The sequence below is a fragment of the Ixodes scapularis genome, unplaced genomic scaffold (assembly GCF_016920785.2).
Source record: "Ixodes scapularis isolate PalLabHiFi unplaced genomic scaffold, ASM1692078v2 PGA_scaffold7__128_contigs__length_106722199, whole genome shotgun sequence".
In the NCBI taxonomy this organism is placed as follows: Eukaryota; Metazoa; Arthropoda; class Arachnida; order Ixodida; family Ixodidae; genus Ixodes; species Ixodes scapularis.
Genome location: NW_024609882.1, coordinates 127,945 through 146,836, shown reverse-complemented (window position 1 = coordinate 146,836; position 18,892 = coordinate 127,945). Strand labels below are relative to the sequence as shown.

The window sequence follows — 18,892 nt, the reverse complement described above, 5'->3', positions numbered from 1 at the left end:
TCGTTACGTTTTCTTTTAGCCAAGTGGCCTGCCTCTCTCAACACAGGATCCACCTATATGATTTTACTAGTGTATAACATGTTGTTACTTGGCTGCAACCAATATTTCAATGCCAGCTTACTAGTTCGGTGACGGGAGGATGGAAGTAGAAACTGCAGATTTTGAGTATTCATCAGGCATAAAATAGAATAGTTAGCTAAGTGCTTCGAAGTATGTAGGCAGTGACTGCCGGAGTTATATTTAGTTTTAGTATGGAGTGGGCGTTACACACTTAAAGCATTCTATGTATTGAGTCTGCTGTCCTTAAAAAGACGCTGAACTCGCACAACATTTTCTTAAGTGCCCGGATTGAGTATGGACGTCAGAGAATGTACTTTTCCTGTAAAAATATTAAGGCGTTATGTTGCAATACACATTTAACATTGTGCTAAATGTTTTTGTTTTCTTAGAAAAGGTTTATTTTGTGGCAAATGTGTCCTATCCAGGCACTAAAAGAACAGTGTTTCTTGGGAGTGCGGTATTCGTTTTAGTTAATGACCACCTCACACCGCGCCATTGTTGATGCTCAGGTACACTTTGGTTTTGAAACTGCTCCTCTTGGTAAAAGAAGAGCCTGTGGAATAAAATTTGGCTTGCTTTTCTCGCAGGGCCTGGCCCAAGAGCCATGAAAGTCGAAGACGAGGCCCTTGGCTGTGAAGAGAACACAGAGAGCGAACACTTTTCTGAGAATAACTCGTTCACCATGTGGCAGCAGATGGCACACCCACACCGAGAGAAGTATCAGTGCCGGTTCTGCCCCTTCTCCTGCTCCCGCACGTCGGGCATCAAGATTCACGAAAGGAAGCACACAGGCGAGAAGCCCTTCAGCTGCCACGTCTGCCACAGAGTGTTTGCTGTGAAATGTAACCTGCAGGTTCACATGAGAATTCACACGGGTGAAAAACCGTTCAGGTGCCAGACTTGCCAGAAGGCTTTTTCACAGAAAAGTACCCTGCAGGCTCACGTGAGGGTTCATACGGGTGAAAGGCCGTATAGGTGCCAGATTTGCCATAAGGCATTTGCAGTTAGCAGTGACTTGAAGCGTCACAAAAGAGTCCACACAAGTGACTAACCGTAGAGGTGCAGAACGTGTGGTGCGGCGTTTATCGTGCCGTTCCAACTGAGGTGTCACGAGGGACTTCATGGTGGAAACCCGCCATTTCATTGCAAGTGGTGTGGAGAAAAGTTTGTGCAGAAAGCTTATTTAAATGCACATCAGAAGGGACATCATCCGTGGGGGCTGTCTGTTGTGTAGTAAAGGGCCATGTAGCTTAATCTATTTGCAGTGTTGTTCTTACTTTATTATTCAAGACCATCTTGGGGTGACCACCTGTTAACCAGGGTGTCTAGCTACCGGGAAAACCGGGAATTGTCAGGGAAATTTTAATTACCGGGAAAAATCAGGGAATTGTCAGGGATATTGTGAAAAAGCGAGCCCAGTCAGGGAAAACGAGCCGTAAACGCCGTCGAGTGCCCTGAGCAAAGACTTGAGGACTTGGGTGCAGAAAAATAGGCAATAAATTCTGCTTAGAGCGGAGGCCAGGCTCTGCTCACCCGATGTAGTGTGCGCTACCCGATGCAAAGAGAACAGCCGACAAACCCAGTCAAGCTTTGGATTGGATTGAGGGCGCAACACTAGGCTAAATCCAGTTAGAGCTTCTAGATTTAGTCACAAATGGGAAAGCCGCAGACCGCTATCCAACCCAAGCCGAAAGTATCCGAAAGTGTCCATTTGGCGGCCGTGCTGTCATTCGGTTATTAACTAGGCATGTGTGTGGTTGAGCGTCGTGTTTTCATCGTGTTTCTGGAAGTGGCCTCTTCACTGTCGATGTCGCCGGCAAGAAAGGGCTCATTTGATCTAGACTAGAACTAGAATATTTTAAAATATGAAAGTTGGATTAAGCCCGTGCAAAAATGATGCTCACAGTGCTCAATGCTCAATGCCTTGTGTTGTAATGGTCTTATACACGTAACTGCCTCTACAGTGGTCAGGGAAATTCACCTGAATTTGTTAGGGAAAACATGAAAAAGTCAGGGAATTTCAAAATAATAACTTGCTAGACACCCCGGTTAACTGATCACTTATTGATGATTCATCCATGATCTACCAATACTGACTACCATCTATTGCTTTCAAAAGTCGGGACAACAAAGAGATTTATCACTAATAAAGAAGCCCTCAGTTCCCATCGCAATGAGAATATACCATATTTTTGTGGTCTTTAGGTCACACATTTTGAAGGGCCGCTCCTCACTGTAAACAACTATTTTATTAAAATATTGGCATGTGGGCTGCACCTTTATACAAGTCGCATTTAGATATTTGTATGATGGGCACGACAAAGATGATTTTAAAAGCCGGCACATGCGTATTATGATCGCAGTATATTCGTAAGCGAGAGCAGGTTTCAATATTCTCTTCAACGAATTGAGCGAGAAATATAACTGCCGTGGCACATTTCCATAGTTAAGGCCTTTAGTTATAGAAAAAGAATTGCATATAAGTTGCATCATTGTATAAAATGCATCGATGGAAATTTTTGGGAAAGAAACGCAGCCTGTTTATTGAGTGATACGGTACGTGCATCTTTGTTCTGCCATGCTGCAGAGTGCTTTACTTTCTACCATTCCTGGCTACATCAAGCTGAACACATTTCATGACTTTGCACTCTAGCAGCTAGGCACCGGCTGAAGCAATAGAACAGCGGTGGCCAAGCTGCGGCTCGCGAGCCGCATGTGGCTCTTCACGTGTTAAAGTGCAGCTCGCGGCTCCTTTCCCTATCCCTCCACTCCCCCTCCTCCCCCGCCTCCCTCCCGGTCACACGAGCACTTCCCCCAAAACACAAACGGAACGCGTTTTAAATCGAAAGACAGATTACGGTTTTGTAGTCATGTGCTGCTACTACCTTACGTACAGTTGTACTGCTTTTGACTTGGATAGATTGAAAATAGTTCGAGAGTCGTTTACTGCTCTAAACAATAATTCCACCCCTCCCTCCCTCCCTCCCTCCCTCCCTCCCTCCCCCCCCCCCCCCCCTTGCGGCTCTGGGATGTTTTGTAATTTTGTTTGCGGCTCTTAGCCCGCGTCAGACTGGCCACCCCTGCAATAGAATATAGACTACATTTTCATTTCCATTTTGAACATATTACAATCTGTGCCCACGTTAGCCAATAAGGTTTGTGCGTGGGACGCAGCAGGACATCCTTCGTTAAACTCACACTTCGGTTACGAAGGAAATGTGTGCCTCTGTCACTGCCTAATAATTTCATTGTAAATTGTACACATGTTCAGCCCTGTGTTGCGAGTCTAACTAAAAACAAAAGAAAGAGAAATTTTGTGTAATATCAAGGGTTGTTTCAATGTTTATTTACAATTGAGGTGGACCAATTCTAATTAAATCACCATAAAGGAAAAAATATCTATAGTAGTAGACACGTCGGGAAGGGTGGTCTGCTTCGTTTATTCTGATATGCTTTATCATTGTTTACCTTTTTTCTCCTTATTGATCCATTTTTTAGTTTTTTTATTCTCTTAGATGTTTTTGCATATACTTAGTAGTAATATAATTTTATTTGCGATTATGTTCTACCTTTTAAATATCTTCTTTTAAACAGTTTCAATTTTTATTTGCAGATACTTGGCACAGTGCCCAAAACACTTATTCCATATTGTTGTACCGATTTTCCTAAGGAATTGTATATCATTCAAAGTACAGAATGGGGAACTGTACCTTGAATATGAATCATATGTGCCTTCAGTATTCTTCATTTCTTGTGTACCTGTTCTACATGAATTTTTTTTATTTAAGATGATGATCTCTGTACATTCCAAGGTACTTTACATTGTCGACATATTTCAGAGCGGGGCAAGAACACTTGTTACAGTTTTTCTCTTGCATTTTTGTTGGTACTTCAGTTTGTATTTTTTTTTTCTTGGGTCTCGAAATCACATTATGTGGGTTTTTGAGAAAAGTTTACAATTATTTGATTTTTATGAAACCATTGAAGAAAATTGAAAATAACTTCCTGAAACTCCCCTTCGGCGTTTGTATATTTTTTGTGGACATAGGCAATTATCGTATCATCAAAAAACTTAAAAATGTTTATTTGTTATTTTGACTGGGTTATCTCGTTAGCGTATAAATGAAAAACTAATGGGCCAAGTACTGTTCCCTGTGGTTGACTTTAATTTCCCTATTATATTTACAACCTGATCGCACCACTTGGTGTCTATCAAGGAGGTAATTTTGAAACAAGTCAAATGCCCTCTCCCGAATTCCTGTACTATTTAATCTCTCTAATATAATGGAATAATTTATCGCTTGAAAAGCCTTAGTAAAGTCTATAAACAAGGCTACTATATATTTTCCGTTGTCCATGCTCTCATACTTGAATAAAAAAAGTCCTCTAATAATTACATGTTTTTATGTCTCTAAACCCATACTGTGTATTACTTACTATATTATGCTTCACGACAAAGCTTCGCTGTATTTTTTCATTTTATAATTCAATACCAAGAGTATACACACTGGTCTATAATTAGGAAGTTTGTTTTTCTCAGCTTGTGTAGGTGGCCTTCTACAGGTGTTTTAAGTTTTCCAGGAATGATAGCCCTATAGAATATACAATTGTATAGCTGTATCAGAATGGGTGTTAAATACACATGAATGTGGTATTTAATATCCCTCGACCTTATTTGACCTATCCCCACTTCATTAACTTAAATTTTTCCCATTATTTCCATTTGTTTTCGTTCATATCTGGAACAAATAATGAATTAGAGATTTTTATTTGATTAAGTTGTCTTTCTGTTCTTCTACGAAGGGTTTCGATTGGGTATACATATTCTGTAGTGAAATTGTTGGCAAGCTTTTCTACGTTATAATTAAAGTTACTTCTTATCGTGTCTTCAGTTGATTTGTTCTTTTTCTGTCCTAACAGCCGATTCACTGATGACCAGCACCGTGCTGTATTTTTCGAATAATTATTTCTTTTCGTGCTTCTTATGAAAGATTTTACTTTGTTCCTAATTTCCCGATAACTGTTTTTATTTTTGTTGTTATTAGGAAAGTGTTCTAAGAACTGCCATGTTTTTTTCCTGCTGGGGGCATCTACACCTTACATGTTAAGTGCTTGGTGAGTGGCGTCACCATACCCACATGCAGGGGGCACCTGCTTTAGTAGGTGCTTGGTGAGTCATTACGAACCCCGAGCCATGCGGGTTCACCCACCCACGCCTGACTGTGCGTGGCTTAACCCGGGGCGAAGGGGATCCTGGTGGTTGAGCTGAGCCCGGGGTATGTTTGAACCCTTCGGGGCCCCCCCGGACGAGGCAATATAGCACTTCGCCCCCTGCTTCTTGTAAACGGGTGTCCTGGCTTGGCCCGACCAGGATGATTCAGTCAGTCGCCTTTCTTCTCCTCTTCTACCTTTGCTTGTTTTCTCTTTCTACCCTTCTTTCCTCTTTCAGCTTCTTTGGCGGCAAGGGCTAACCTTGGGTGGTGACAGATACCCTTGTCCAGATCCACACTTGGCTATAGTTTCCCGGCAGCACTGTTAGAGTAATGTCTCCAGCTCTTGCTATGGTGCATTACCTAACCCATTGTTAGGATCGGTGGGGGTGGTGCACCACGGATTCCAAACACCTTTGCCTTTTTATGGCTTCCCAGACTCCTAAACCCCGAGCGGAGTGACCTTCAAGATGGGGCTGCCCCGTTCCTCTTACTTTCGAAAAAGCTAATGAACCAAGAAAAATATCCCAGATTTGGTGTAGTTCACTTTACAAATGAAATTGTGCATTTGTCAAAAGTTTCTTCTTTTTTCATTGCGAAGCACTTAGAACAAGTGTTTGGAAAATGTTATAAGCATAGAGGCTAGCTGGGGACATCCTTGTTGAGGTAGAAAATAGCCCTCAAAGCACAACACCCCTGAAGGTGACAAACCTGGGAGATTACCAGGTTACTGTAACTGCCAACCATACCCTGAATACTGTTTGCGGTGTCACCTCAGAAGATTACTTTCTCGAATGCAGTGAAGATGAGATCCTCGAAGGTCTGCGCAAGAGTGCTGTTGTAGCTGTTCGACGGATCACTTTAAAATGTGATGGACAAGAAAAACCAACCCAACATCTGATACTCACATTTGAACTCCATGCTCTTTCGTCCACCGTGAAGGCACGGTACTTGAACTGTAGAGTCCACCCTTCCTTTCCAAATCCTCAGCGGTATTTCCGCTGCCAACATTTTAAGCATGGTTCCCGAAACTACTGCGGCCGAGAAACATGTGGGAAGTGCTGTCGTACTGACCATGTTGCGGACATCTGTGAAAATGAACCCAAACGTGTGAGATGTAGCGGATCTTACCCTGCTCTCTTTCGCCCATGCCTAAAATGAAAGCAAGAAAAGAAGTATAGACTTTTAATGTAAAACATAACCTTAGCTACCAAGCAGCCAAAGAACAGCTTCCCTTTCAGGCAAGGGGTTTTCGTGCCCAGGCAGTGTGGAGGGGACCCCCCTGTCGGCGGCATCCGTGGAGACACAGACTTCCCCGGAAGATCTGTCCTCCCTATAAAAGTCCCCTTCCGAACCTCTGAAGGTGACACACACTCTGTCACCTGTTACTTTCAGAAAAAAAGTAGCAAAATTACCGTTACAGTTACCGCAACAAAAGAGTAACTCGCTACAGTTAGTTACTTTTAAAAAGTAACAACGTTACTTTTCAGTTACTTTTCTACAACACAAAAAAATTAGGAAAAACTGAAAAACGTCCCTCGCCAAGTTTTATTGCATAAAATTGAAAGAACGCTTTTTACGCTTTTGTTAGCAGCCACCTTCACTATAGCAAAATACTCTGTACGCCGGCCATGGTAGTTCTTTGTTCTATCAACATTGTTATCCTTGGTAGCACTAGCACATTGCTGGCTCGTTGACAGTTGCCCTGGGTTTACAGAGTCCCTGGTCATATTTCAGTTTGTACCCGGCAAGCCAGAAACAAACCCCGAGCAAACAGCAGTACATTTTGCCTCGACTGTTGACACCACGCCGGAGTAGTGGCGCAAATCAAAATACGAAACATGCGCAGTGCCCTCCGCGTGTATTGTTGTTTCACGGTTGATTCACCTGATTAGAAAGGGTTTGTACAGAAAAAAAGAAAAACCGCAACGTAGATAGTGCTTCAAGATACTGAGATGTAAGTGTTGAGTCACAAAGCACAAGCCTGTTTGTACAGATAACTAGATTTCTTTTTCATCAAATCTACACGTGGTTATATTCGAGCTCACGAAAAAGAATGAATTCGCAAGTTTGTGCAAGGCCAACTTGACACTTGGAATGTCGGAACAGACAATTTGGAAAGTGCAAGGAATAGCCAGATTGTACTCGTTCAATGATATATTATTAATAAAAAACTGGAAAGTAACCTCGTTACTTTCGTCGTTACCTCAGAAAAAGTAATAAAAGCTACAAGTTACATTTTTAAAAAGTAACTTGTTACAGTTACGAGTTACTAAAAAAGTAACAAAGTTACAGTAACGCGTTACTACCCAAGACTGCCTCTAAGGGGGGTACCACTCACTTCAAGATGCCAGAAGTGCCATCAGTATCACTAGCTGGCCCTTCTGGCAGGGATCGAGCGTTCCCTCCCCATGCCCCCAGCAGCTACCAGAAGTCCGGGCGCTTAGAAAAACCTCCACCTCCCAAACGTCCAAAGCTCCCGGCAGACGAGAGCGTATCGCCTTCTGATGATGACCTGTCTCCTCCCGTCTCCCCCGACGGGCACGCGTCAGCCAATCAAAAGCGGAGACGCCGCCGGCACTTCTGCTGGATTCTGTGCTCCAGGTATTTCTGCTCAGAAAGGGACATGGCACGAAGTTCTATCGCATATTTAGTCTAAAAATAAATGTCGCACAAGCATAATTTTTGGATTTCTAGAATGTTCTGAGCCCGTAAGGTATCGCCAAGAACAGATGATCTGAGAAACATCTTTAATGCACCTTTAAAGGGCAACTCCTCTCAAAAAAATGACTGAAATCGCTTTAGGGGATCAAAATACGGTCATACCCAAAATAGCACGTCAAACCGACGCCGCATTCCTGATTAAAACTAATATTAAAAAGTTCTCGCAGCCGGGTTAGTGGCGCGATAGCGGGTGAACTAGTGAAGCAACACTGAGCAATGGCATAGGTTTCGTCCTATGCTTGTATGGACTCTGCGGACGCTTCGTTTCCCGTGGCATTCTGCTATTTTGCTGACGGCAAGGGGTGCTTGCCGAGAACCGGGCTAGTTGGTTGTGAGGAAGAAAAAAAGCAGCACTGGACAGGCCTCGACTTTCAACTAAAAACAAAACAATTAAAGCAAACTAGGGAACACGCAATTACACTTCTCTGATTACATGATGGCAATCATGCGGGAAAATTAAAACTATAATCTTCATTTCTAATAGCATGCTGAACACGGTAAGTGGTACGCTGCGTTCACGTAAGCTTCCATCACGTAATCAGAAGTGTTATAACCAGAGATCTTGAGTGACAAGCAAAACAAATTGCATTGCACGCTGCGCTATCGTCTGAATACGTTGGCTATTGTCGTGCTCTTTTGGTCGTGGTCTATATAATCTATTTTTTGGCTGGAGCTGGGAATGAGAATGAATGGTGCGCGACACTCGAGCTGACCGCGCTATACATGTTTGCAAGAAGAGCATCTTGGCGCCGCTCATGGTGGCAAGCCCGTGCAATCGCAAGCCTGGCAAAGTTGCCTCCATGGGCATAATGCACGGGCTTGCATGCATGGGGCACCAGCTGGGGCGGCATAATTGCAATCATTTGTACCTGGAACGTAGTATACATAAGTTCAGAACAGTTACGAAGAGGTCTTGAAGTATGAGAAACGCAGATGATAGAAGACACCGCTTGATCGCAGGTTGTAGCAGGTCTAACTAGCGTACACATAAAGGCATTTGAGCTTTAACAACTTCGACCGCTTGTGGATACCATCTGTCTCCCACTATTCCTTTTTCTCTTGGTCTGCGAGCAAGAAACAGACAGTCACTTTGCGCCGGCACTGACCACATCATAATATTTATAGCAGTCGGATTCGCTTTTTGGCTGGAAAATTTATACACACTAAAACTTATGAAATTTGTTCAATATTTACAAAGTGCAGTGGTAAAGAAAATGTGCAACTTCTGTTTTGAAACTTCATGTGCGACTGAGCCGGCTGCGTCGGTGCATCGGCTAAGGAGCGCGGGACAAGATCTATGTCGTGCCCTCGACGCACAGCTGATTACCAGGGCTTTCAAGGTGCTCCAGTTGGTAGTTGTGATTTCGCTGTGCCGCCGGAACGAAACTTGGATATGCGATATCTACAAAACTATACACACTAGCGAAAAACAAATTATATCTCGTGATTCAGGGTCGCCGACTTCGACTAAACAGATCATAACCCAAAAATTGTAAAAATGAAGTGGAGCTGTCCTTTAACATATTCAATCTAATTTTTTATTTGTGTTCTATGCAAGCACTAGAGGATTGGCTTGGTTAAAAATAAAGAGTCGAACCGGTCATTATTCCGGTTCGGTTCGGGTTCAGTGATGCTTCTGTAATAACGGTCCGGTTACCGGTTCCAAGCGCAAACCCATTAAATTGATTTTTGAAAAGAAGTCCACAGATCACAGTCATTAAGTAGAAAAGGTGAGTTCAACGCAGCATACCTTTATTAAAAAAAATTAAGTCATCATGAGCCATGCTGCGGAAACCACGACAGCAAAACAAATATTAACTTTGTTTTGTGATCTTGAATTACGTGATTATACAGGCAGTTGGAAAAGGTGTCAAAATGTAGTACCCTCATGTAAAGTCAATCAGCCAGTATGCACAGTGACCTTGTGATGGTACCATGCACAATACTCGCAAACTACCCACAAGAAACAAATCGGTCGTAAGTTGTTTAGACAGCAGGAGTTGAATCTGCCATAGTATGGCGACACTGTGACCCACTGTTGATGATATTTGTAGCCAGTGCAGTACGATTGCTAGCCTAAGGCCTTTAACGGGTATCGCGCAGCACTAATGTGCGACTGCACACTGGTACGATGCTTATCCAGATGGAAACGGCAAACTACGCAAACAGCTGACTTGAAGAGAAGAAAGACTGCGAAGGCCGGTCGAAAGACTAATAACACAAAAAGACAATGAGGGACTTGCTGTTTCTAGAAAACTCATGCACAAAAAAAAATTTCTTTAAAGGGGCACTGACCCCAAAGGTCGTATTTATTTTTATTGTCTAAAACGATGCAAGTTGCAGTCATAGACACGCAAAAAAAAAAACGCATCGCGAAAAAAAATTTTCCCGCGCGCGCGCGCCTTTTTATTTTTGGTGTTTGATTTTCCCGCCTCTCGCCTCCTCGCTTCTTTTGATCGGTGACGTCAAGAATCATGAAATTTAGAAGCTTTGTAGGCGACATCTCTATAACATTTAATTACGGCAATCCTAAAACATGTTTTTTAACGCAATTGCGAACGCACTACGGCCCTTCTTTTTGAAATACCAAAAATAGGGAGTTTGTTGTGGTGCCGTCTCCTGGATTTGTATCCTCCAACGGAAAACAGGCGACACCGCTCAAAACCGGTCCGCCGCAACGCCGCCGCTCGCTCCTTTCCCCCTCGCTTTGGGTCGCCATGGCAACAGCAGGGAGTGGTGAAGGAAAGGGGACTCTCAGGTCTCCGCGATTTTTGACGTCAAGGCACCGGCGCCGATCGCGCGGGAACTTCGAATTCGGCATTTGGAAATTGTTTTTTTACTTCACGAATACTGAATTCCCAAATTTCAAGTTTTGAGGGTAATGTCCCGGCATCGTTTTCAGTCGTTTCGGATAATAAAAAAAAATATGATTTTGATGTGTCAGTGCCCCTTTAAAGGACACATGCAAAGGAAAAAACTTTTTTTTTTAACATCTTCGTTGGGAGAAGACGAATTTACAACGAAAAAGAAAAATTTTTAAAGCTATATTTACTGCTCGATACGAATTTGTAGTTGGCGCCCGCGGGTACCTCAGAACACTGGTCTCTATTTGTCACGTGGTGCTTGCGCTCTTTCGGAAGCTTCCTATGGCCTCTAAAAGTAACTTATTCATCTTTGTTTGAAGTATAACGAAAAACTAAGATTAATAAGTAACTTTTAGAGCTCAAAGGAAACCCCTGAAAAAGTGCAAGCAGACGTGATAGACCTGTGCGCCGATCAGATGACGGCGGCGACGCCCCGAAGCAGACGAACTTGTGCGGCGGCGGCGACGGCGGCGTGGAGAAGCGCGTTGAAGCGGTGTCGCACAACGCTCAGCGTGCAGCGGCGACGCAGCGCAGCGGCGCACAGGCCTACCACGTGACCAGCGGCGGCTCCCGTGGGCGCCAACTACAAATTCGTTTTGCACCATAAATATAACTCCAATTTCTTTTTTCTTCGTTGTAAATTCATTTTATAATATTCTTTTTTCATCTAGCCTGTTTAAAAAAAAAAAGTTTTTTTCCTTTTGCATGTGTCCTTCAAAAAGCATCCAGGGCTCTGGGTGGCCGGTGCTGCACTGTTTCGCTTGTCGTGGCTTCCCCTCTCGGCGCCTCCAGGTTTTGCCACCATGAAACAAACGTGCTGACAGCCCTCAACTTTTTGTTTTTGATGTTTTTGTTTGCCTTCTCCTTCCTTGAGGAATATTGCTTAGCAGCAAGAAAAAGATACACATAAATAGCTCTATAGGCTCTCAGCATTGTCAGTTATACTCCGTTTCACCTTACGATATACCGCGATGGACACTACGAGCTAAATGACCCAATCCATAGTTCGTAGCTTGCCTTGTGATTTTACGCTCCCCGCATCGCTCCGCCCAATCGTAAGGACACGGACACCCTCCAAGCTATGATATGGCTCCGGTGGCTCGTAGTGTCCTTTTCTGTCACTCCTATAGGTGAAACAAAGTATACAAGTGTACTCCTACACGCTGACTCGCTGACACCAATTTGTGCTGCACATAGACGTGAAATATACTTATTTGCTTCACTATTATTAGGCTCTCTCCATGTTGTCGCTGCCGTTTTTTACGTCAAAACTGAGCTGCTCACGTTACCGTCACGAATATTTAATTAACTTAGCGCCATCACCCTCAAGAAGACATGGCTCACGTTTGTTTACGCCGAGCCATTTCCAATGAACTGGTGATTGCCACATAAGATTACTGTGCCATTTTCATCCTCGGAGCATGAGCCAGTAAAGGTCTATTCACACGATGCATCTTGTTGGCGGATCTTGTGTTGCGAAACTAGATTTCGGGAAACAAATGCCCCGTCTGAACGCGACCGAAAAAGTGGCACGCCTCCGAAAAAAGGGGTGCATGTTCCTCGCTTCTGGAGCAATTTTTCGTTGAAACCTCACCGAGGCCTGTCAATCACCCGTAGGAGAAACACGGACGCTGCCAATGGCCGCTCGACTTCGCTGTGAAGTCTGACCTTCGAGGAGGAGCGAGCTTTTGGAGGAGTTTGATTTTCGGCCGATTCCGTATTTGAGCCAAAGCCGAAAGAAAACAAACAAACATGGCGAGCCACAAGCGGAGAAGCGGTGCGTACGGATGATGAGTCTTGGTCCTACTCGGTTGCAGGTTTGTGAACGGCGCCTACGGTACGGGTTGGTGGCGCGGTGCAGATTCATCAACAGTCGCGACGAGTGCAAGCACCGCATACAAACATGATGACTTGGGATAACTTTTTTTATTTTGGGTGCAAAAATGTCCGAAATGCTTCAAGATCATCTGCCTGTTCCGCGACGTTCGCGGTCTTTCCTGGATTTGGCAGGACTAGTAAACACAGTGAGCCGAATCTGACTAAGTTCATTGAGTGGTATTAATAAAAAAGACTGTCTCTTCACACTGTGCATACTTGATATCATTTTGATGCGAAACGCTTGGTACTCCCGGTGCAGATGACAAGGTTTGGCGAAATTCTCGTGAGTCAATACGTCGCAGGTTTCGCGCATCAAACTCCTTGTGTGAACAGGGCGATTTCGCGAAATCTTGGTTTCGCTAAACTGTGGCGCGTTGAAAAGATGCATCGTGTGAATAAGCCTTAAGACAAGCTGTCAGTCACCTCAAATGCAGTGGTACCGTTTCAAGAGCCACTTGCCATGCGCAAGCTAATTGTGCCATCAGCCCGTAGGTTCTAAATGAAAATCCACACAGCTCGCATAAGAACAGAGCCCATTCCATTTCCCCTCCATTCCGAGGGAAGTGCATCCAATTCTGTGTCGTCTGTTTTGTCCTCTTGTGTGTTTCTTTCGTTTTAAGTCAATTCCATTCCCTTTCTATTCCCCAAAGTGCTGCTGCCATTCCCATTCCATTCCAAGGTCACGAAAGTGTGGAATGATTCTGGAATCATTCCAACTCCAAAGTGGCAACTCCGCAACACTGTTGTTCATTGCACTCAGTGGTTTAAAAGGAGTGAATTCGTTTATTTTATTGGGCTTTTCTAAGTTTGTTGCCATGCCTCACGTGCACACAGGGGCTTGTTTTTCCTGAATGTACATTTTATCGAGGACCTGAAAAAACGAGCTATATCAAATCTGACACCGGATTTATAAAGATGATTTAGCACCATAAATTAAAATATTTCATTTCAATAGTGGTAATAATAAAAATTTTCCCTCGGTGCTGTTGTTTTAACAGTCTTGCGCTGCAGTATGCCACTGGTTGTGCACAGTAAGCCCCCAGAAGAGGGCGCTTGTAAAATATCTAAAAAAAATTAAAGCCGTTTACAATTCCCTGTAATGCCGGTTGGAGCGCAGCTCTTGAGGAGGATGGAAGCATACTGAGGGACAGGTGACTCCTTAAGGTCACGTGACCTCAGAGGGTCACGTGACCTCAGGAGAATCACGTGACCTCAGGCGGCCACGTGACCTCAGGTGGTTCACGTGATTCCAGGGGGGTCATGTGAGCTCAGGGGTCACGTGACCTTAAAGGTCACGTGATTTCAGGGGGGTCATGTGACCTCAGGGGTCACGTGACCTCGGGGGTCACCTGACCTCGGGGGTCACGTGACGTTGACGATGACGATTTGATGACGTAATCAGTGACGTCACTGATGACGTTATCAGTGATGATGACGATGCGGATGCCAATGACGTCATCAGTGACGTCACTGATGACGTCATCACTGATGATGACAATGACGTCATCAGGTTGCATGCAACCTGGATTGCATGCAACAGGTTGCATACAACTCGTATGCCAGTTGCATGCAACCTGTTGCATGCAACTCTCGAAGGAACCCGAGGTCCTCCCGCAGGGACCCGAGGTCCTCCCGAAGGACCTCGGGTTCCTCCGGGACGACCTCGGGCTCCATCGGGAGTCCTCGGGTCCCTTCGAAAAAATTTACCCATAATGCACCGCGCAATTACGCCGACGGCGACGCCGCTAAGCCGGGAACGGGCGCCTAAGAGCTGCGCTCTAAAAACAACTTGCATCAAAACAAAAACAAAAAACAATGACCTGGCATGCAATCTGGGTGTTATCAGTGGGCACAACTATTGCAAGTTTACATTGGTTTGACTGGGAAAATTCCTTGCTTTGTAATTTTATGTTTAAAAGTACCATGTAGCAAGTTGCATTTTTCTTTGCCGCTGTTGTAGCTTGTAGACATTGTGAACACATTGACACATTAATAAACTCCCAATATTTATTTTCAGGTCAATCTCTTGCATTGTCGCGGAACAAATGAAGCGAACCTGCACATCGCTACTTCGTAGAACGGAGTGCCCACCAGTGAGGTCAACTTCCGGCAGCTCCGATTCTTCGCATAGGTTGTTTATTAACTTGGATGCAACATCGTTGGATCAGATCGCATGTTGCCATATTTTGGCCAGTTCTGTCCAATTTATCATCCATTTTCCCAACCCCGAATAGCCAACCTGCCTGATCCAATCCACTAATGTTTCATCTCAGTAAACAAACTCAGTGTGGCGAAGTAGCCCTCTAAAGGACTTCCCCTAAATGACTTCCTCTAAAAAACCTCCCTTCGACTTTTCCTAGAAAACTACATATTTTTTTAGCAATCTCAAATAGTGACCTGTCATTTTTTTTTTATTATAATGAGGGGTACATCCATGCTGCCCCTGTCTTAACAGAAAATATGTCAAATTGTTTTGAATTGCCCCAGTGATAATATTTTTCTTCAATTTTGTGTTGCTAGCATAGAGAATTGTTCTATATATTTGGTGATGATGCTGTATGTTCTCTCCATGCTTTCTCGGCTTGACCTGACCATCGTTGGAGAGCTTCTTGCACTGTTAAGTGGTGTTTGCACGCTGGCAACCGAGTAGGACCGAGAGAGACAAGATTGGTTTTTAAGCCTCTTGCGACGGTGTAGGACCTGATGTGCAGCAGAATATCCAGTCCTCCTTTATCGCAAGAGGTTTAAAAATCGGTCTTGTCTCTCTGTCTTACTCAGTTGCAAGCGTGTGGACGGCGCTTTACATATACTTGCATACCACCAGTGCAGCTTGGTTTGCGTAAATTGCCCTTAAATGTGAAGAATGGAGTGTGCCATACCATTGCATTGGGATCTATAATTCTTGTCTCTTCAACCTCTTTTAAACCTTGTTATAAAAATCTGTGGCCATCATCTCAAAGATAGTCTGGGAAATACATCCCCAGGTAATGCATAGGTTAGGGAAAGCTTCACCACCACCAGCCAGCATTTGACACAATCGCTTCTTTCCAACCGTCCCTCTTTCCACCAATGTGACAGCGTTAGGATTCAATGATGCCAAGGAATGCAAAATTACAACTGCTCTTCCTCAAATTAAACTACCACACTACATCCAGTCCACTAGTGCACTGTTTATGTGAATGAAGCCAGGTTGAAAGTGCCGTGCTAAAATCGTCACATTCCCTTGAGTGACCTGTCACTCTCAAGTAATCAATCCTTTTATTTCACGTCAACACAGGATACAATATAGCCTATGTTTTTAGCAGAGTATAACATGTTGCTGTGAGGTGGAAACCACTATTTCAATGCCAGCTCACTAGTTGGGTGATGGGAGAATGGAAGTAGAAGCTGCAGATTTTGAGTATTCATCAGGAATAAAATAGAAAAGTTAGCTAAGTCCTTTGATGTTTGTGGATATTGAATGCCTGAGTTTTTTTTTTTTGTTTTTTTTGTTTTAGTATGGTATGTACATCAGAAAATGCACTTTTCCTGAAAAAATAAGTACTGCAGTATTTACGTTCCGGTACACTTTTGGAGTTCGGAGCAATTCCAGAACATGGTTTACTTTCAAGACTGACCCGGAGACAGAAGCATGTTTAGGAATTTCTCCTAACTCAAAATGAGTCTGATGACGTAAATGTAGCACTAACTTTTTTTTTATTGAAATGTTTATTTTGTGACAGACAGGTCCTATACAGGTGCTAAAAAGCAATGTTTCTTGGGAGTGCAGCATTCATTGAAGTGAATGGCCACCTCCCACTACACCAGTGTTGATGTTCAGGCACACTTTTAACCTGCTTCTCTTGGTAAAAAAAAATGCCTGTTGAAACCGATTTGGCTTGTTTCTTTCACAGAGCCTGTTTCGAAAGCCACTGAAGTCGAAGAACAGGCACCTGGCTGTGAAGGCACCGAGGGGAAACGCTCTTCTGAGAACATTTTGCTCACCGTGTGGCAGCAGATGGCGCAACCACACCGAGAGAAGAAATATCAGTGCCGGTTCTGCCCTTTCTCCAGCTCTCGCTCGTCGAACCTCGGGCAGCACGAAAGGACGCACACAGGCGAAAAGCCCTTCAGCTGCGCCGTTTGCCACAAAAAGTTTACACAAAAGGCTCGCCTGCAGGCTCACGAGAAAATTCACACGGGTGAAAAGCCATTCAGGTGCCAGACTTGCGAAAAGGCGTTTTCGGACAAATCTAACCTGCAAGTTCATAACAGAATTCACACAGGTGAAAGGCCGTTCAGGTGCCAGACTTGCCAGAAGGCATTTGCAAATAGCGGTAACTTGACGCATCACAGAAGAGTCCACATGGGTGACAAACCATACAAATGCGGAACATGTGGAGCTCCGTTTAAGCAGTGGTTTCAGTTGAGGCGTCACGAGGAACTTCACGGTGTAGACCCATCATTTCATTGCAAGCAGTGTGGAGAAAATTTTCTGGAGAAAGTTAATTTAAATGCACATGAGAAGGAGCATCATCCGTGAGGGACATCCATTATATAGTAAAGGGTGGTGTAGCTTGACATATTTGCACAATGTCGTTTTACCCTTTTGTTCAAGACCACCTTGGGTAAACCTGATAACTGATTGCCCATTAATGAATCATGTATGGTGTAAGAGTACCGGCTACCATCTATCACACTAGAGTCGGGGCAGCAAAAAGAACTATCACTAACAAAGAAGCCCTTAGTGCTTATCACAACGAGCATATACCATATTTTCCGGTCTATGGGTCACACCTTTGCTTAAGTTGCGCCTTACTCTAAAGGGCTGTTTTCATTGAAACATTGCTATTTTGGCTGCAAGACACACCTATATATTTGTATGATGGGCACGGCAAAGATTAATTGAAAAGCCTGCATATGTGTACTGTATTTACTTGCACAATAAACACTTTTTTTTTTCCTGAAAAATTGACACATATTTGGGGAGGGTTGTTCATTACACGGGGTAAAATTTTTTAATTTACACATTTCGTGCAAATGTCATATTAGGTGCCAATATGACACGGCAAGGTACTGTGGCACATGGAGGCGCACCCATGGCTGATCGGGGGCGCGCCACAATAAGCATGCTTTATAAATTGCAAATCTTTTTACAGCGCTTTCGGGGTGCCTTTTGCCGAAGGAAGAGCGCCCTAGAAGCTCACTCAGCACGAAAAGCAACTTGACCGTTCTTAGGCGATATATATTGCTAGTATCCGGTGGGCACGCTTGGGTATATCCACGACTACGCGTTTAAGAACTTGTACGAAGTCCAACCCTCGACCGCAAAGGCCGTTCACGTGGATCAAGTTTCGTTCACGAAGACGAACTCGTACAAAGTCCAACTGCGGACCCCCAAAGCCCGCTTGCACGGATAGAGTTTTGTTCACGGAGAATCTACCGGACACTGTCAGCCTACAGCGCAGCGTGCACCTTGCTGTGCCGTTTTGTTACGGATTAAATAAACACATTTACCCGGAGTATGTGAAATTAGGCCTAACCACATTCACGATTTCTCTGTCCGAAAGCGGACCACAGATGACGGCTTGTTTGTTGACATCAATGTATCCGACAGGCGAACAATATTTGGGGCTCGGTAATTCCTCGACCCAAGCTCCGTCAGGTGTGCGCGGCACTCGGTTTCACGGTTTATCACTTCTGTAACCAGGTGCTTGGGGCCACCGGGCCACTACGAGAGCGGCTTGGCTTGGCTTGACTTGGCCTGACTGCTTGGCGGTAAAAGAAAACTGGCTTGGCGGCTTGCTAATTGGACGCAATTTAAGACTCGCGGATCCGAAAATTGGAGGTGCGTTGATTACGGGAGGAAAAAAGTCAAAATATTGATGCCCATTGTGGGGGGTGCGTTTATTAAGCGAGTGTGTTTATTCTACGAGTAATTATGGTATTAAAGGGATACTACAACGAAATTTCGGCACTCATTTTTTGGTCTATATGTGTTCAAAAAAGCAGCATCACATCGGAGATAGCAATATCTTGTTAAAAAAGTCACGAAAAGGAATTTTAAAACGAATTAAACAATTAGCAAAGAGCATCTGGTGGATGTCGCTAATGTTTCGCTTGAAAATCCCGTCTAGGAACCTTGACAGCTCGTGACGGAGGTTGTCTCGCCTCCGG

The 18,892-nt window shown here is 44.1% G+C and overlaps 2 protein-coding genes across 2 annotated transcripts in view; both read left to right on the top strand.

Annotated features, from left to right (window-relative positions):
• The window catches only part of LOC115332949 (gastrula zinc finger protein XlCGF49.1-like), a 65,226-nt gene that overhangs the window by 24,575 nt on the left and 21,759 nt on the right, over window positions 1–18,892 (top strand). The gene's annotated exons all lie outside the window — the stretch shown is intronic.
• On the top strand, window positions 662–17,820 carry LOC120837406 (gastrula zinc finger protein XlCGF7.1-like). The gene is made up of 2 exons (XM_040206731.3): window positions 662–935; window positions 16,630–17,820. The coding sequence occupies exons 1-2, from the start codon at window positions 665–667 to the stop codon at window positions 17,256–17,258; spliced, it is 900 nt and encodes a 299-aa protein (XP_040062665.1). The 5' UTR covers window positions 662–664; the 3' UTR covers window positions 17,259–17,820.

Bases quoted from the DNA above. Each gene is read 5' to 3' on its own strand.
- LOC120837406 (XM_040206731.3), top strand. From the start codon at position 665: ATGAAAGTCGAAGACGAGGCCCTTGGCTGTGAAGAGAACACAGAGAGC. The intron at 936-16,629 runs GTGAAAAACCGT...TTTCTTTCACAG, and splicing joins TCACATGAGAATTCACACGG to AGCCTGTTTCGAAAGCCACT.